We start from the raw sequence: 19,289 nt of genomic DNA, 5'->3' as shown, positions 1-19,289 counted from the left end.
AATCTGTCTGACAAGAAACAAGAAGTCTTTCTCTACCACCAGTAGATGCTGCTCCAGAAATATCTGACGGCTTCAGCAACTGAGGTGAAAAGAAGGTGGTTAGACGAGGCTCCCAGCAGCCAACAACAGTTCCGGCTCCTCCACCTGACACTACCTAATATATTGGTTGTTCAGTTCAGTTGATGAGGTATATACAAAAAATGCTGGATTCTTACCAATGATGATAGATGGTAAGAGATAGTTACAGCACAACTTATTTTTATCTTTTTTTTAAAATGTGGAAATAACATACGTAAGGAAATATCAGATCTCACACATTTTGTACCATTTGATTCCCAACACATCTTCCTTTTACTGTGCTTGTGCCTCGCACATTTGCAAAGCAGTGCTATTTCTCTCTCTCTCTTCCCCCCCCCATCTCCTTCTCTCTTACATATGGGTCTTACATATGACCCCCACACATCAAATGCAATTGCCTGACCTGATCTGTGATCTATTAACCAGCTGCATCTGGAATCACAGACTGGGAGAGCAGCTATGGCACAGAGCTGGAGATGGAGGAGTGCCTCACAGCAGATTTCTGCAAGCAACCCCCTGAACCCCCTGAACCCCCCCAGCTCCAGCTCAGGACAATAGCCTTCCTTGTCAAATGCCCTGTGTGCCTTGGAGGCATAAACATCAGAGTCTTGGGCTCCAGAGGCACCTGGAGTTTGGTCCTCCTCTACATGACCCGGCTCAGGGAATCCTATGTATTACAGTATTAAAAAACAGTTTTAAAAAAATGCATTTAACCTATTTAGCCTTTAAATTCAAGCAGTTGGAAGTGTGGATATCACATAAATAATGGATGTAGAATCTTAATTTTGTCCTCTTATGTATATGTTTTGCAATCAAGTAATTATTTATGTGACCACAGTTTTTTCCAGTGGACTTCTCTTCATTCTCTACAAAGGTGGATATCCATGGTAGCAACTTTCCACTAAAAATATGGCATTTCCCACATAACAATTCTTCTGTTTAATTAAATAGGCTTGCATTCAATCTGTGCATTTTAGATTTTGAATTTTAGAACCGACATACTCTTTTATTCTGTTTAAATGCAAAAATAGCTAATTCACAATAGGAAGATGTTAGAAACTGTTTTCTCAGTATCAGTGACTGATTTGACATATTTTAAAAGAGGCTGTTTCTCACAGCTGATTTTTTTACTGCATATTCATTATATACCTTTACATTATAATATTCTAATGACAGCGTGATAATGGAAGCAAATAGAAGAAGATGACTGAAGCCATATTTCCCACTGACTCACACAGGCACCTAATGCATTCATGCTTAATATTCTCAGGCATTATAGAAGGGATTAGAATAAAATAAGAGGAAAAAAAAATACAGAGACAAAATGTACAGATTTATCAGCTGTCCAATCCTTTCATTAGCTTGAAAATAAGTTTACAATGGATTTACACTGTGACTTACTGTCTTCAGAATCACAAACCTACTCCATTAATAAAAATAAGCTTATACGCACACTACATTAAAATAACTTAAGGATGAATAGTTCAACTTTACCACTTTTTTTAGGACTGGATTCAATAACAGAAATTGGACTCAGCTGTATGGATTTTTCAAGGATATTATGGACCATATTTCCACATACATTTTTATCGTTTCTAGTCCTCTAAAACATCCAAAAAGTTGTGCTTTTAACTGAGTTGTTTTTTCTGTTTATTAGTTTGTATAAACTTTTTTTCCTGTTATGTCAATCGAAGGACTATAATTTCATTCTTGCTATTACAGATAAAAGTTCATTTGAATGCTACTTCTTGAGTATTTAACTCCCACTGAAGTCATCTGAAGTAGAATTATGTGTGTTTGTAATTCAGAAGGGGCTTTTCACAAAGGCGGTTTGGAGAATTCTGCTATGTAGTTTTTTGTAACTGTTGTAAAAAAATATAAACAACTTATTTGTTATGGCTAACTTTCCCAATTCGATGCAAGAAAGCTAAATTATGTGTTTTTACGTGTTCACCAACAATATTCCGCAATTCAAGTGATTTCCTATGAAAAAATCCAAAGGAGGTAGGTTTTTCTTCTTCCATAACCACATTTTGCAGCTCTAACAAGAATATAAAAAAATGAATGTAGGCCGGTGAGGCGAAAAGATCTAGCTTACAGACATTAACACTGGCTAAACATGGAGGAAAAGAAAAGTAATTATGCAGTTACTTTGCTGACAATAATAATATTTCAAAGTCAAGTAAAATTTCAGTGTTTTATCAGAAATCTCATACTTGTTTGGTTGGGGTTTATTTACTTCAAAGACCCAGATCCTGGAACTGAGGAACGAGGTAAGTATTCCACATTTCATTATTTTATAAATTAATCCCTTTCTCCTGGACTTACAGTGTAAAATTCGGTGCGAAAAAAGTTCAAAAATCAGAAAGCAAATGAAAACCCACCCAAAAAAAAAAAAAAAACTCTCGTGATCTGTAGAAACAGACAGAGCTGAGCACGGCACAGGAGGTTTTGGGTTTATTTTTTGGTTGTGTTTTTTCCCCAGAAGAAACATGTGCTGAGAATAAGGTTCTTGTCACCCAGCGGAAGAGCAAGCAGGAAGAGAAAGAGAGGAATTAAATCCTGTAGCTTCCCCTCACGCTCCCTCTCACCGCTCCGTCGGCGGGACTGAGCCTCACCTGCTTTCCAGCATCTGCCCCCCCAGCTCCCTGCCTGCGGGGGGCTGTGTCTGGAGCAGCCCTCTCCCCTACGTGGCACGAAGCCACCTCTCCTACGTGCAGTTATCCGATGGGAAATACAAAAAGTGGCAAAATGTGGCTTAAATCTGCCCGCCCCCCCCCCCCGCCCCGAGGCATGCATGCCTCAAAGCTCAGGGACGATAATGTCCATACGCTGGAGGCCGCCTCTCAGAGAGGTGAAGAGGAGGGGGAGGAAGGTGAGGTCTCGCTCCCCCTCCCCTGGTGGGGCTGTGCAGAAAAAGGAGGCGAGGGACACAGCACAGGGGAGTGAGAGGAAGCGCGGGGACACGGCTGCGTTGCCCAGAGGTTGGGTCACTCTGCTGGGAATAGCTTTCTGTCCCGGCTCCAAAGGTTTCGTGTTGGGTTTGTGCTGTTCCGTCACCAGCCGGAACAACTCCGCCTCAGGGGCGTTGGAGAAGGCAAGGGTGAGCACCTCCTGCGAGCGGCTGGGATTTTAGGCCTGCTTGGGAAGGGTGTACCAGCCTGAGCCTTTCAGCGACATGGGGTGGGGGCATCCCAAACACGGTTAGGCATAACCTCCTTGTTCCTGGGAAGGCTGAAGCCTTTTTAGACATAAGGAGAGACAGCACATGATTTTTTGTGTGAATTTAAGGTCAAGAAAGAGCACAATCCTGAAGCCAAGTGATCTCAGGGATCTTGTCCCTTTCTTGAATATAGCCCTAAGCCCCTTTACAAAGGGTGCAGCGAGGTCCTGATGCCTGGTGGCCTGTCCTTTCTGAAGACTTTTTTTTTTTTTCCCCAAAGAGCAACACAAAAACAAGGTACCACACAGAAGCCCAGATAGTTCACGATGTGAATACAGAACATTTGGAAAGCCTCCCCACTCGGGGACGAGGTCCTAAAGTTCATCCAGACCTGTGGTAAACACCAACGATCCAGAGGTATACAGCTTTGCGTATCTCCTGGTACCCATTTTAAAGCTTCTCTTTCTTTTAAGACACACTGCAAATGCTTTAACTACTGTGGACATCCCTACAGGGTGGGGGAAAAGTCATAGCAGAAATAGGAAATGTGCCCGTCTTAAAGGGTATGAAAATCCCTTCTACTTCTTTAAAACATGCGAGAGAGACAAATGCTGCAAGACACTGTTCCCTCTTCTCTTGCAAAACCAGAACTGACTGATTTCTGCCAGAATCGCAGTGGTGCGCGGCACGCTGCTGAGATGGGCGCGGCACTCCCTACCCAAATCAATGGAGAGCTCTGTGCCAGGTTGATGCCCCGATGTGGCCGGCAGCCGGCAGGAACCCATTGCCATGTGAGTCACCTACGAGACTGCAGGTGCTGGAGGCCTATGGAAAGTTGAATCCTAGCCACTAACAGCTAATGTAATCATGTTGCTTGCTCAGATCTCCTGGTGATAAACGCACCCAGTTACTCCTAACTGTCTCCCTTACAAAATAACACCTCCCAGGACACCTACCTCTTCAACAGTTTTTAGCCATGCTGCACCTGCACAAGAAAATCCATTAATCAATTATAAATCTGTTGAGGAAGAGAAATCTGCAGCTCGCTTTATTGCCCTTCTTGTCCCTGCAACTCGTTGATCCAGCTACAGAAACTTTCCAGCCTGCCAGGTCTGTTTATTTATCATACTATTATTATTATTACTTATTCAGAGCCTGAACGGATCATTCCTTCCTTTGTAGAAAATAACTCTGCAGCAGTAATCCGTTTGCAGAACGATCTTCCCTCTGGTGGGAGACAGAGAGAGAGGAAGAGAGAAAGGGAGAAAGAGAAGGAAAAAGAGATTGTATTGCACAAAAGGCGATGCAAGTATGGTGGGCAAGATACAACTGCAGTCTCTAGCTACAGCCCTCCCGCTCTGATTGCAGGGGACTTCTTTAAATAGGTAGCTACTCCCCGAGAAAGAGCTCTGCTCCTCCTCTTCTGTTTACTGTCAATTCCCAGCCCTCTCCTCCCAAGCAAAGATTTCAAAAAAAAAAAAAAAAAAAGCGAGGCTGCTTTTAACGAGTAAAGCACTTGCAAAAGTTTACTTCAGAGAGAAGAATTAGGTGGGCTTGTTGCTCGACAGTGAAAAAAACGCAACTGCTTGGGTACAGAGGAGTGAAGGCAGGCTGGAAATGTTAGAAAGACTGGAAGGAACTTCGGGAAATTTCATCCACTCTCCGAGAAACATAGCTGCATTTACCATCATTGGGAACGGAGAAGGGGGAATTACTATATCAAAGGCTAATAATAATAATAATAATAATAATAATAATAATGATGTTATCTCGGAGGGGAAGGGGATTTTTTTACCCTCCCCTGCTGAAGCAGTTTTGCAGATATTTTTCTCCTTTATTAAACTAATCACTGTAAATATCACACTATGCTAGTATTTCTGGAGCTAAACGAGTAGCAGGACAACTGGATATTTTACTTTTTTTTTAGTGTTGAGTGTTCCGAGGTGACTAAATTTGCCTTGTTGAGCCTTGTAAAATCCTGACTTAATCATGTAAACTTCTGTGTAAGCAAAATAGACGAAACTTCAAAGGGTCAAAAACCCTTTAGGGATTTGCGAGGAGACGCCAGCAATAGATCCTAATCTGCCTCCAGAATCCTGGCTGTATTTGTCCAAGGAACTGGTACCAGCAAACTCTCGAAGGTAGAGATAGTGGGTTGATTCAGCCTTTATCCCCTTAGAGAGTATTGGCTTTGTGAGGCTCTAGGCAGTGCTTCAACACCAGGGGATCTTGCCCAAACCCTCTAAAAATGAAGTACAGGAGTAATTTGAGATAATGACTTTGTAACAGGCTTGGGCAGACCTTGGACAGAAGAAGTGAGAGATGTTATCACCCCAGCATTCCTCTTAAAATGCAGTTTTTCCCCCTGCTTATTCCCAGTTAGTCAAAGCTACATTAACATTCCATCCAGGGCTGCTAAACAGAATCTTAATTAGTCCTGATACTCTTGTGCAAGGGGTTTATTCATTGCACTCTTAACTAATGGTTGCTGTCAGAGTATTTTTTTTTCTTCTTTGGGTTCTTTGGGGATATCGTGTTCTGCTGCAAAGCATGACAGAAATGTAATGTGCATGCAAAAAAAAAAAAAAAAAAAAAGCTTGCAGATCTGAAATCTTGAGGCTGAGGCTGACTCCAGCCTTGTCTAATGGTAAGACGTTGTTAGGACTAATGAGAATAACTTCACCAACAGAAATATCCCTGCATCTTGTTTATCTTAAATTTTAATGGTACACGCGCTCTCTCTCTGCCCCCCCATCCCCGTGACAGAAAACATTACAGACTTGTTAGTGTTTTGAAGCAGTTCACGTAACTCCCGCTAAATTTGCAGCCTGCTGTATTTTGCATTAGCCACCCGTGGCTCGGTATTTAACGAGAGAGTCTGTAGGTGGAGAAGAATTAACAAGTTACTAAACGGCCGGTTGCTCCGGCAGGACCTTTCTTTCTGCATTATATCGTGTTTTATAGCCCCGCTTTGCAGTGATTCTTCGCTCTGACACACCCCCCCACACACACCCGTTTCAGGTTTACACGCACCCACAGGTGTCTCTCCGCAACTCGCCGACTCGCACCGGCTCCGGTGTCAGCACGGGGGAACTTCGGCACTCGTGAGTGTTATGTACACGCGTGTCATTTGATGTGAGGATCCCTCAAGGTTATTTGTGGCTCGGGGCTGAATCGGGACAACGAACAGCCACGACACACACCACGAAAGAGGAAAAAGGAGAAGGGTAGCAGGGGTGCCTCGCCATACGCGCTGAAGCGGAGCCGCTGTTTCGTTTATCAGCCGCGGCAGGAGTCGTTATTTGCCTGTAAATCTACGTTCAGCTACACCGATCTCGGAAACAGATTTATAAGACTATAAATTACCGTTTCTTTCTTTCAGGTTGGGGGAAGGAAATGAAGAGGAGAAGGGCGAAAAAAAAAAAGAGAGAGAGAAAAAGGTGTTTTTTGGAAATAGGAGGTCCGTGTTACTTAGCTGCTGCTCACCCCTGTTAAAGACTCCTTCCCATAAGCTTGCGTAACATTGATTACTCACAAAGAGTTCACAATAACTATCATGTAGCTAAACTAATTGAGACAATCATGCTAAGTTATAGTCAGTCTAAAAGGTACCATTGATGTGGTAATGCCTATAGAAAGTCAGACATGCGACTCACTACCATTTAATTGCTCCTTTAAACCTGTTATTACAATGTTAACTGGCTTAAGTATATATTGCTGCCTTTTATTGCCTTGATGTGACAAATTAAAACATACACTCTGGAAGCGGCATTCATTTGCGGACGGAGTTGCAGGAAAAAGGGAGCCGGGCGATGTCAAACCTGTCAGGATAAATTAATTTTAAAACTTGCATTTTACACTGCAATTCCCACTGCAGTTTTCCTGCACGGGGGAAACATTTTATATATAAAACATATGACTATTATATATAATACTATATGCACGTATTACATCTCACGCAGATCTGCCGTAAAATCAGCCCCATCACGCTAAAAACGAAAAGTCCTTTTGGCTCAGAGACGTCGCCTGACGCCAAATTAAGTGGAGATCTGTAAGAAAAGCAGGGGGGAGATGAGTAAGGGGGCAACGGTGGAGTTTGTCCCTCGGCTCAGCGCCACACGCGTGCACGGGAGGGTGGAGAGGGGCTTCGCAGGGGTTGCCTGGCCTTTGGCTGCCAGGTCCCAGGACGGGGGAGGAGGGGGCAACCCACGCCCCAAGACACGGGAACAAGGCGGCAAGCCGCGGTCCCTGCGGGCTGCCCTTCTTGCTCCTCTTCTTCATGATGAAGGTCTACCCAGCTCCCGCGAGGTTGAGGCGGGAGGGAGGGGAGAAAAAAAAAAGTAATAATAATGCCTTGCTTCCCCATCCCCCGGGCTGAGACGGGTTCGGGATCGTTTAAAGGCGCAAGGCTGCGCCTCTCCCGCTCCGAGGAGCAGAGCCCAGCCCCGCATTGCGCGCTGCGCCGCTCCCCGCGCATCCTTACGCGGGCTGGGCGGGGGGGCCTTCAAGGGCTCCAGGTAAAGCACGCCCTCCCCTTCCCTGTGCGATCGCGAAGGCGTTGAGGAATCCCCCAAACGAGGAATACTCAGCTCACTCCCTCCCGCTTCTTTTTCTTTTTTTGTCTCCTCGCGAAAAGACGTCAGGGGGTTAAAATGTCCTGCTCGCCCTCGATCTCGGGGAGAGAGGTAAGAGTTGCTGGCACCTTTATGGGACTCAGACCTGCTGCGGCTGAGGGAAGCGTCGGCCCCCGCTAACTTTGATCAGCCCTTATTCATCCCAGCTGCGCTCTATTTGTTTGTCATTTCGCCCTTTTCCTCCCAGAATCGTTATTTATGGTCTGAAAAGTGAAACGAGATGCTATTTGCATTTACATGGACTCTTCTGCAAAGGGGGGGGAGGGAACACCTCCCTCCTTCTCCTCCACCCCCCTCCGCGAGGGGGTTGCCAAAAGAAAGGGAAAAAACTGTCTCAATCATTATCAAATCAGCTTTGAATTCATTACTCCAGAGCATTAACTAATTACCAGATCAGAGAGAAGAAAAAATAAATATTCCTTTAAATAACTGAAGGTAATTATAACCCTGTTGTTGACACTACCGATTAATAATTGATCAGAAGTTATACACAATAAATTGTCAATTTATCTCCCTATAAAAATGCATATACTTTTTTTTTCCCCTGGGCTATTTTTAACAGCCCGAGCACCGATAGTATCCACACAGCCGCCGTACGAGGAGCAGGACGACTATTTCTTTTTTTCTCCCAAATACTCGGGAGTATTTTGAAATGCCCCGTCACGGATGACACAAGCCCGGGTGGAGCAGAAGTGATTTTCGCTGCCGGCCTGCGCTCCTGCCTTTCCGAGGAGGGCTGGGCCGGGGTGACAGCCCCCCCGCCCCGCTTTCCTTTCAGTCCCCAAATCCCAAAAGGAGCAAAGTTAACGGTGGCTGTCCCCGAGGCAGAGCGGCCGCGTCCCTCCGTCCCTTACTTCTGCGCGGGGAGAATGCAGCCGGCGCGGCCCGGATCGGGCGTGAAACGGTGACAATCCCCCGTGAGTCGCGGCCGCGGGGGGGGGGAGGCGGCGTAGAGACACACACACACACACACGGGTCCAGATTCCGGGAGCCCGGCTGTCACCTCGGCCAGGGCGCTCACAGGTAAAACGCTCCCCCAAAGCCTGCCTGCTACTCCAGATCGCTGCCTGCAGCCCCGAGCTGCCGGTCCGCCAGCGGCTGCCCCGCCGATCGCGCTTTCCCTGTGTACTTTTAATAAAGACTCTTGCTTCAGAGCCGCCGAGTAATAATCAGGGATTAGATGCATGGGTGCTTTGAATATTCACCGTGAATCCCTTTGTTTCTTAACTTTTTTTTTTTTTTGCCTCGCTTTTATTTCTCTAGAAGCCGGAAACATACCTGAGTTATTAGTTAGTGGATTAAAAACAAAGGTGTCAACATCATATTACTTAATGTGCAGTATTACTGTTAATAATAATATTTTTTACCATCGTTATTCAATTCCTAAAGCGGAAAGGCTCTTTTCGACTAATTGGATCGTGAGAAGCTTGCCCAAGCACCCGAGAATTGTCTGAATGCGGGAGGCAACGAATCGACCTATTTGTAAATTGCGCTTTTGTTGTTTTGTGGGTTTTTTTAAAAAATAAATAAGCAATAAAATCCTCACGGTATTGATTAGATCCCTACCACGGTTCCTCAGCGGCGCGGTGAATCTGAACCGCCTTTAAGTGAGATGTAACATGTGACGGAGGCAGAAACTTCCAGTGGCGAGGAGAGGTCTGGGTTGGGGTTTTTTTGGGTTGTTTTTTTGGTTTTTTTTTTTCCCCCTGTGAGGTTGGTCACGGAGGGGCCGGGCCGGGCCGGGCCGGGCCGCGCCGCTCCGCTCCGCTCCGGACTGCCCGGCCCCAGGCCGCTCCTGCTCCTCGCAGCGGGGCTGCCGGCCCCCCCCGTCGGGAGCTAATTAGTGGCCCATTAGGGAAGTGGGTGCCGTCAGGTAGGGCTAAATCAGACAGTACCCATTGCAATTTGTTTCTTTACCTGAAAAATCACCCTTCACCCCAAAACCTGGAGACCTCCTCCGCGTGTGGACGTCTGGGAAGGCAGTCCTCTTTTTCTGCTGTTGCTGGTTTTGTTACTTTTTTTTTTCCTCCCTGCAGTCTCCCTCTCTCTTACGGGGGCTGAGCACGTTCGTGGCTAAGATGCAAATAGCGCGAGGAGCAAAACGCAGGCGCCCGTTGCGCTTTATATTAACTTTCCCCTTAGCCGGGCCCGTTCTCCTCCAGCAGCGAGCTGGTGTGCAGGAGCAATTCCCACGTCTGTCTGTCTGTCCGCTGCTGTCCTGGGCTGCGTGCTACCTCCGTCCCCATCCCTTCCCCCAGTCTCCAGCCAAACAAAGGTGGGCGACGCTTTTTTTCCGCTCTGCAAGGCAGTTGGTGAGCAGCTTTCCTGAAACAATAACTCTCTTATTGAGAACAAATGTTGACATTTGCAGGGAGCAAGGAAAAAAAGCAGCCCAGGAAGTGCAAAGTGGAAAGCGACCCTCTTCCTATTTGACGACAGCGCCAATTCCTCCGGGATCCCACCTGAGATTAAAGCCTGAATTTCAATAAATCAGCTCTAATGAAACCTCTGGCCCCGAAGAGGGGAGGGTTTTTCTTTCGCGCTCCCAAACGAGCACGGAGCGGAGGGGAGGGGTGGGGGAAGAGGGAGTAAATATAGAAAGGGGTGTGGGATTTTAATCCCAGCGGGCTGATTAGCATCGTTATGAAATAAACCGTACGCAAAGTGATGCATTTTATCGTTCATCCCTCTTTCTTGCTATACTGAAATAATCGCATTGTTTGTGCCAACAAGCTAGCGAGGCTACACTTTCCTCCTGCTTTCAATTTTGATTATTAAATCTCAAATGACGTTGAATATGCAGTTCTTGCCCATTAATTTCTTTTTTTTAAAAAAAAAAGTTTATTTGCCAAATTATTTGGGTGTCGCCCATCTGTATCCATGAACCGTTCGTGAATTTCTCAGAGGATGAGAGAAGTCCATTGGGTTTTACATACATAGTGAATACTTAAAAGCGAGTTTTCCAAGTCTTTCTACTTTTCTTTCCAGAAAGAAATCCAGGTCTAAATACTAGCAAGGGTGGGTAAATTATGGAAATCTTTTATAAGTCTTTGGGCGTATAAACATCAAAGGAATGTCGTTAGCCTTTTTTAATCTCTGCCACAGCTTTTGGTTTTTACCAATTGAAATGTACATGTTGTGTCCAACACAGACGTGGAACATAAAACGTGGGTGGTGGGGGCGGATGGAGTGGGGGAAAGAAAGTTCAGGCGTCTCCCCCGACATAAAATTCCCTCCGTAAAGTGCACAGTAAAGACGGTCGAGCATTATTATAGTAAATATTTGCATCTGCATCATATGCTAAATTGGAGGGAAAAAACTGAATTACTTATTAGCTGTTTGTCTAATTGTGCTACAGACTGCACGCAGATACGATTGCATTTCACCTCAGCGAAAAACAGGACGTTACAGGAGCAAAGAAGCATCATTCTACAAACAACATAAGACGACGAGTAGGCCTTCAGCTGCAAATATCTTCAGTATTTTATATGTAGCTAGATGGATCCCAGAGTTTTCCAGAATTACAGCATTAATTTCTGCCCTATCAGCTGAAAAACGCATGATTTTCTCAATCAGTTAGACATCTTTATGGGGGTAAAATACGACGGGGGGGGGGGCGGGAGGGAGAGAGAAGTATGTGTATTTAAGAAAACCACCTTCCTTTACCCCTATTTTATATAATCAGAACATATTTCCTGACTCCAGACTAGCACGGCTCTTTATCCAGTTAACATTCCCAAGGCTGATGCCTGAAGTATCTAAGATCACTTTCAAATGCCCTTTCTAACAAGACCTGAGCAAGAGGCCACTAATTTTCACTGAACAAAAAGCCACTGGAGAGAGATCCGTTTGTCAATATCAACTGGTCCAGCAATTTCCCATCTTCAGACACATCGGCCTATCTGAGCTGGCAGATGTTTAGACAAGATTTTATAAATTGTTCAATATCAGACCATAATGAACCCCAACTGACCATTCCAAAGCAGCTAAAAGCATTCAGGATCTCCCCTGCTGGGATCTAATAATGCTCTCACGCTGGAACATTATTAATCATGGAATAAAATAGATGAGCCTCTTGAAAAATAAGTGTATGATTGATTAAAGGGCAATCTAAGAAGCTATTATTCTTGTTCTATAACCGTAAGTTATATTCACTCAATTTATCTTTTGGGGAAAATAAATGATTGTTCGTTTCTTTTCTGAAATTATATTATATGAGGATTCACATTATTTTACTAAAAATTAAAATGATTAGTTAGTTGATTTTATGAGCCCAATCAAAGTGGATTTCCAAGGGGACTGTACAGATACGGCTTACTGATATAAAGAAAAAGGGGGGGAAATCATAAAAAACAGGAATTAGACCTTTTAATCTTCTTTCTTTTTGCCGTTGCATATTTTAGCCAGAAGCAGAAACAAAGAAAGTAGAAATAAACCGTAGCTGATTATGATTTTTTTTTTCCTAGAAATGGTGGATTTAAAGAATGTTAACTCAAATAAAGAGCTACTTCACACCCAACATCAATAGTTTATAAGAAACATGCATGTATTCACATCACTCTCTCTACGCATATGCATGTATATATACAAATACGTATTTGCACACATGTGTGTACTTAAAGCTTAAGTATAACGGAACAACCCAGAAGGAATTAATTTACGCAAAGCATATCTTTGCAACATATTTAAATTGCTTACTCATTTTATGGTCTAAACTCTACTAGTGAAATTACAACTTTTGTCATTTTCTAAATAATAGATTATTATTTGGGGGGAAATGAACGAAAAACACCATATTGTTGCAGACTACTCTGTTTTTATTTACAATTAGAGATATAAATTAGTAAAGAATTCTCGTTAAACAACCAAAGATTGTATAACCATCAACGTTTCAAATAAAAACCAGGCAAAATTTATTTACAAAAAGTTCAGATTCCATTGCAATACAACTTGCATAAATTACTAGAAGCTTTATGTCGTTACAAAAATAAATATCAAATTTGTTTCCACTTTGTAAGGACTCAAGTTCTCCAATCACGTCTTTATTATCTCTACTGTATACATCTTTTACAAATAAATTTTACAATAAATCCTATCACACCTATCGAATATATACCGTGGCAATGAAGTGATCAATTCAAGATATCCTGAGAAAAACAGATCTGTTTTCAAAAGTCACACATACATTGGGGAAACTATACTATACCAGCAAACTCACATATGTCCAACAAAATTCTGGTTTAATAATTAGAATCTGAAGATTTAATAGTGCTCTGTGGTCTTCTTTTATACAGTGGCACAAGATGTGATCCGGATTTAGAGATTTGTTATATATATTAGCTTGGGGAGAGATGATGGCTTGCTGACTTTTTTCAAAGCAATTGTGACACCTACCTGTGGACCAAGGAAAAAACCAGATCATCCAAAAATCTTTCAATTACACACTAACACCATTAAACTGAGGGGGGGGGGGGGAAGAAAAAAAAAAGGAAGTAAGGCAAAATTCTTACTCGTCTAATTTCTTCCGACAAAAGAATTAGTTGAACAAACATCGGCAAGGCGATTTTTTGTTGTTGTTTATTTAGCCCCCAGTAGTGGAGGTGTTAAGAGTGCCATTGCTTGCTAGGCAAGAGGCAATTCGCAAATAACGTACTCTGCTTAAGATGCATGTCGATCCCTAATAACTGTCCCTTTTTCTTTTAAATACACCGTCACTGCGTGAAGCCTCGCTCAGAATGTACAATTTTAGCACTGCCACGTGAGCACAAGCACTTTTTTGTTTTGAACAATACCTTCCAAAAAATCTTTTTTTCTATAGCTTGCTTTCCGTAACGTTTAAATAGTCCTTATGGCTTTGCCTTACACAGGCGAAGAGTATGCAAGGTGAGGGCACTGCCTAACCTGAGTTTAAAATGAAGACAAACACGAGAAAGGAAAGACAAAGCAGTAATGAGAGCTTTAACAAAACAGCAGAAAAGTGTGTCTTACTTCGTAATCAGACTCTGAAGTAATGAAGAGAGACGTTAACGTTAAGCAAGTCTAGAACTGTGCAGCGTGTCTTAGACCCGATGCCAAATGATCAGTGTAACAGAAAATGTTCTCACTTACTTGCATTGCTGTGTGATTGCACTTCTATAGGTATGGTTGTACTCCTACTGTGCAGACTTCAGTGGGATCTGTCAAAATATAACCGTCAGTTAGTCACAGGACACAGCCAGCTAACTAGATTATACAGTGTGTGTAGGTCCCAGCCCTCAGTCGCCCGGATTTCGTAGCTAGGTCGTTTAAAAGGCTGGCCAATGTTTTATAATTGCCCGTATCTCGAGTATTTTGTTAGAAAAAAAGCTGACAATTGTATCAGTGCAAAACTTTTTCGGGGGGCAAAAAGAACAAAACAGTTAAAAATGTCACGCTCCACGTAATTTCACGTCCAAGATCAGCAATTATCTGAACCCAAAGCTGCAAAAACATGTGAGAATACTGGAAACAAAGAGAGCAAAACCAGTTTGTCGGAAAAAAAAAAATACAGGTAATGACACCAGTGCTCTCTGGATATCTTTGTGTGTAGTTTGCCTTTTTGAAAAGACTTTTAAAAGCTGTGTGTGCAGCCTGTGAGGCTGATCTAAAGGTCGTCTTTTACATTTCCTCTCTCGGTTCTTGGAGGCAGGTATCGATACGACGGCGACATGCCGGTTTTAATCCCCTGATTATACTATTGCCCATCTTCCCTCGGCGGTGGTAGTGGTGACCGAGCGCTCACTGTTTGCTCCAGAGAAGTTTTCAGTATCCACAGCGTGTAAGGGACTTGGCGGGTCGGGGAAGCAGGGTGAGGGAGAAGGGGGAAGAAAGCGGCAAAAACGAGTCACCTACCTTTCTTAGAGTCATAACTAGAGGGCCTGTAATGTTGTTCTAGCTGGTTAGTGATCGTTTTCAAAGAGTCACTGCTCTGCTTGTGGACAGAGCTGGAATTTAGGACAGTCTGACTTAGTCCCTCGTTTGAAGCCACTGCTGCGGAGTTGTATCTCAGGATTCCCTGGCTCTGCAGAGCGTTAAAGTTCCCATAGTTTGTATAATTGCTATAAAAAGGTGAGGTGTAATAAATATGCCTCCCCAGGAGGGAGGAGGGCGAGTAGGCAGCGCTGTGCGGGGCGGAAGCGGGGGTGGCCGAGGCGAGCGGCGCAGCCTGGCAGCCTTGGCCCAGCGTCTGGCTCTTGAGGTCCGAGGTGGCGATTTCGGCCAGCGACCAGAGCTTGGGCTTGCTGGCCGGCGTCGGGGGCCCCGGGGAGGCGCGGCCGCCCAGCGCCGCCTTGCTGGCGCTGCGGGCGGCGTCGGCGTGCGGGTGGCGGAGGAGCGGGGCCTCCACGGCGGCCAGCGGCGAGGAGGTGGCGGGCTTGGCCGGCGGGTCGCGCTCCCCGCCGCCGCCGCCGTCGTCCTCCTCGATGTCCTCTTCCTCCTCGTCCTCCTCGTCCTCCTCCTCCTCCTCGACGTCCTCGTACTTGTCCTTGCACTCCGAGCCCGACTCGCAGAGGGGGTCGCGCGCTCGGCAGGGCAGCTTCTCGCCGTCCGACTCGGCGGAGCAGGAGTGGTCCGTCAGCGAGTCGACTTGCAGGCTGATCCCTGCAAGGGTCCGCCGGGCACAGAAAGGCAGAGTCAGGGCCGTGGGGGGGGGCGGCAAAAGAGAGCGGGGCGAGAAGTGAGCGCGGCCATCACCACCGCCAGCGCGGCGGGCAGGGAGACGCTAGCCGTCCCGGCCTTTTCCCTGCAATCCCGTTCCGTGGAGCATCCATCCCCCCGGGTGAGCTCCGCCGCGGCACCCCGCCCCGCCCCGCCTGCACCCTCCACGGCACCTCCGCCCGCCCCGGCCACCGGCACTGCGCGGCGACAAGCCCCCCGGAGCAGCCGAAGGCGAGGGGACGGGACACATTTTGGGGTCGCTTTTGTTCAACGCCATCCCCCCGCTACCCCCCTTCCCCGCTGCACCGCTCCCGGCGAGACGCGACGGGGCGGGCTGGGGCCACCCCGCCGCGGCCGCGGTCACCCCGCGCCCACCTTCGTCCTCCGCGGAGGTTTCGTTGCTCTCGGGCATCTTCTCGGGACTCTCCTCTTTACTCCTCGCCCCGTCGCCTTCGTCGTCGTCCTCGTCCTCGCTCTTGTTCCGTGGGGCCCAGGTCATCTTGTTCTCCTTCTTCAGCCGCCGGCGGGCGTTGGCGAACCAGGTGGAGACTTGAGTGAGGGTCATCTTGGTGATGATGGCCAACATGATCTTCTCGCCCTTGGTGGGGTAGGGATTCTTGCGGTGCTCCTGCAGCCAGGCCTTCAGCGTGGCCGTGGCGTCGCGGGTGGCGTTTTTCCTGTACGCGGGGTCGTTGAGCTGGTAGGGGTAGGCAGGGCTGCCGTACGGGTGGTAGCTGATGGCTCCGGTCATCCCCGTCGTATGGGCGTCGTAAGGGGAGCCCTGGACAGAACAAAACGGTGGGGTTGGCAATTTGTTATTGCTGATAGCCATTAGTAAGTTGTCAAGGCGAGATCGGCGGTTATATTTGTATTTCCCTGGGATGGTGTCTTGTATCCATATTCTATAAGGGGGAGAAGCAGCACCCAAAGGCCATTAAGTTGCGATTCCCCCCCTTTCCTCCGCCCAGCACACAGACACAGGCACACGCACTTAAAATCGGCGATGTTTTAATCTTTCTGACTAATTTCAGCTCCTTGTAATTGAATATTTCCCAATATAATTTTTGAACCGCATAGACATTTTAAAGGCCCTACAGGTAGTGTCTTGATATCTAAATTTCTCTCAAAGGTTCAAAAGATGTTTCCTTTTTTGCTATAGAAAATACAACAAAGCCGCCACTTAGCAATTCACTGCACTAATGCATTGCAAATCCAATTTGCAAATCAGAAGATATGCACCGTTTCGAATTGTTCAAATGCGATGTAATTAGCATTTTAATTCGCCCTTTAACGTTTAAATTGCGCTTATTTAAGTCTGCATAATGCAAGAAAAGTTAAAGATATCACTGAGGAACTGGCTAACTTTCAGCACGTCTCTGAATCCCACAGATCGGCGAGTCACAGGCGCAACATCACCCAGAGCCCGCACAGTTCACAACCTCGCTGCAACTTCCAGCCATTCGCCTACTGCTTCCCAACAGGAAAAACAAGCAAGCGAGATCCTCAGGTCTTTTATATCATCCCAAATAAAGACTGCACAACAATTCATGCACCGTATTTTGCAGACAGAAAGCAAGTAGTTTCCCTGTCACTTTTGCAGGGAGAGAGAACTACCCCGCTGCCATCCCCTCCTCGGGTCTCGACAGCGGCTCCAGCTTCAAATTCCGGGCACAGGTCTTTGTGTGTACGGGCTAGATACGTGTCTAACTCCCTCTGTGTGTGTTTATAAAGCTATATAACCATCTAGACGTTTATTTATATAGTTTATGGTTTTATTTATATAGTTTATGCACAGAATACACACACACGCAATTGCAAATGCTCCTTTTAACTAATAAGAAGAAAGTGAAATCCGAAACTGCGGCCACCACAACCATCTTGGGCTTAAGCGAAGCTCACAGATCGCAAACAGATGCTCCTTTTCATTCCTAAAATCCAGTTAAACCATTAGCACAAAACACGCTGAAAGTAAATAAAACCACACGGGGATAAAGCCCGCAGCGCCTCTAAACACCGACTTAAAAAAAGAGGGGGAAAAAGAGGAAAAAAGAAGGGGGAAAAAAAAAAGAAACCCTCCCCTATCCTACCACAGCGAAAAGGAAAACAAAAAAAAGAGAAAGCGAGGAGGAAGGGGGGCAATGAAAGCATCCAACCCAACTGACTGAGACGATCCGTATTTCCTCAACCAGGGCTCCCGCTCCGCGAACGGGGCGAGCCCGGGTCCCAGGCCCGCCGGCACCGCGCTCGGCCGGGGCGCGGAGCGAGGCCCCGGCCCGGCCCCCCGCTCTCGGCTCGGCGCGGTGCGGTGCGCGGCCGGCGCCGGCAGCGCGGAGGCGGCGGCGGTGGCGGGGCACCCGGCTGCGCGGCGTGGTGTCGGGGGTTGATGGTGAGTGTGTGAGGAGAGAGGCTGAAGATGATGAGGATGAGAATGCGGATGCTAATGAAGAAGGAGAGGGTTTCTCTTCGGTAGTTACCATGTAGGAGGGGAATCCCGTGGCGGGGTCTGTGGAGTACTGGAGCGGGCTGGTGAAGCCTGTGGCCGCCGCCTGGGCGGTGAAAGCTGCCGATCCCGGGTAAGGGCTGAACGCCGATCCCGACGAAGACCTGGCCAGCTCCTCGCTCCTGGGGGCCGCCAGCGCCGACGCCCCATACGCCGGGCAGGAGTACAGAGCCAGCGAGCCGGGGGGCTGGTAGAGGTAACCCTGAGGATAGGACATGGCTTGCACTGGCGTGCACAGGAGCAGGGAGGGGGCGAGGGTGACCGGCCCTGCTGCTGCTGCTGCTCCTGGCGCTGCTTTCGTGCTCTCCCTCTCCCTCTCTCCCGCCCTCCCTCCCTCCCTCCCTCTCTCTCTCTCCCCCCCCTCTCTCCCCCCCCCCCCCGGTTGGCTCTGTGCAGTTATGTAGAGAATCAGAATGGTTATATGCTCCCCCCCATGCGCACCCGGTCAGAATAAAAACAAACAAGAGGAAGAAAAAAAAAAAAAGAACACCCCCAAAAAAGGGAAAATAAATCGAGCGGTCAGAAATCTAACCGGGAGGGAAAGGGCATCTGGGAGAGACGGAAGAGGAGAGGGTTAATAAAAAGAGAAAGAGAGAGAGAAAGGGAGAGAAACAGAAAATGAGAAGGGGAGAGAGAGAGGGGGAGAGAGAGAAGCGAGCCCCCGAAATCAGAAAAGTGGCTGCTGCATATGGAGTTCTCCCAGCCAGCCAGCCAGCTCCCCCAGCGCCTGCGAGCCTGTATTTTGGGGGAAGTATAGAGTCTGAAGTGAAGAGTTGAGGGAAGGAGCACTCGAGTTTCTGAGGGACATTGGAAAACAGAGCTGTCCGTCACCGCCGCTCATCTGCATAGCGCGGCGGGCCCGCCCCCTCCCGCTCCGGCCCCGTCTCCTCCCGCGGCCGGCAGCGAAGGCAGGCAGCGAAGGCAGGCAGGCAGCGAAGGCAGGCAGGCAGACAGGGAAGGCAGTCTTTGTAATGCAAGCCAGCCTCTCCGACTGCGAGCACACTGCTGAAGCCAAACGATGATACTGCTCATCAGCTCCTCTCCGGACTCGCGGAGCCATAAATACTCCTTCGCACTCTCTCGATTACACCCCCCTGTCTCCCTCTTTCTGTATCCGCGCGGAGAACAGGAAAGAATATGTATTGTAAATATATGCGTCCCTTCACACAGGCACTCGCCGAAGCGCTTATATGCACGCACACGTATCTTGGATGTGTGCATCTGCAGGCCTGTGGGCATG

The 19,289-nt window shown here is 47.0% G+C and overlaps 1 protein-coding gene across 1 annotated transcript; it reads right to left on the bottom strand.

Moving 5' to 3' along the window:
* Positions 1-14,007: 14,007 nt before the first annotated feature.
* Positions 14,008-19,073, bottom strand: IRX2 (iroquois homeobox 2; the record flags this gene model as incomplete). The annotated part of the gene is made up of 4 exons (XM_081996781.1): positions 18,024-19,073; positions 15,925-16,330; positions 14,746-15,492; positions 14,008-14,051 (listed from the first exon to the last, which is right to left on the bottom strand). Exons 1-4 carry the CDS (start codon positions 18,264-18,266, stop codon positions 14,008-14,010), a joined length of 1,440 nt encoding a protein of 479 aa, XP_081852907.1. The 5' UTR covers positions 18,267-19,073.
* Positions 19,074-19,289: the final 216 nt, after the last annotated feature.

Source organism: Phaethon aethereus (assembly GCF_964289735.1).
Source record: "Phaethon aethereus genome assembly, chromosome: 2".
NCBI classification, from domain to species: domain Eukaryota; kingdom Metazoa; phylum Chordata; class Aves; order Phaethontiformes; family Phaethontidae; genus Phaethon; species Phaethon aethereus.
This window is presented reverse-complemented; position numbering and strand designations above follow the sequence as displayed.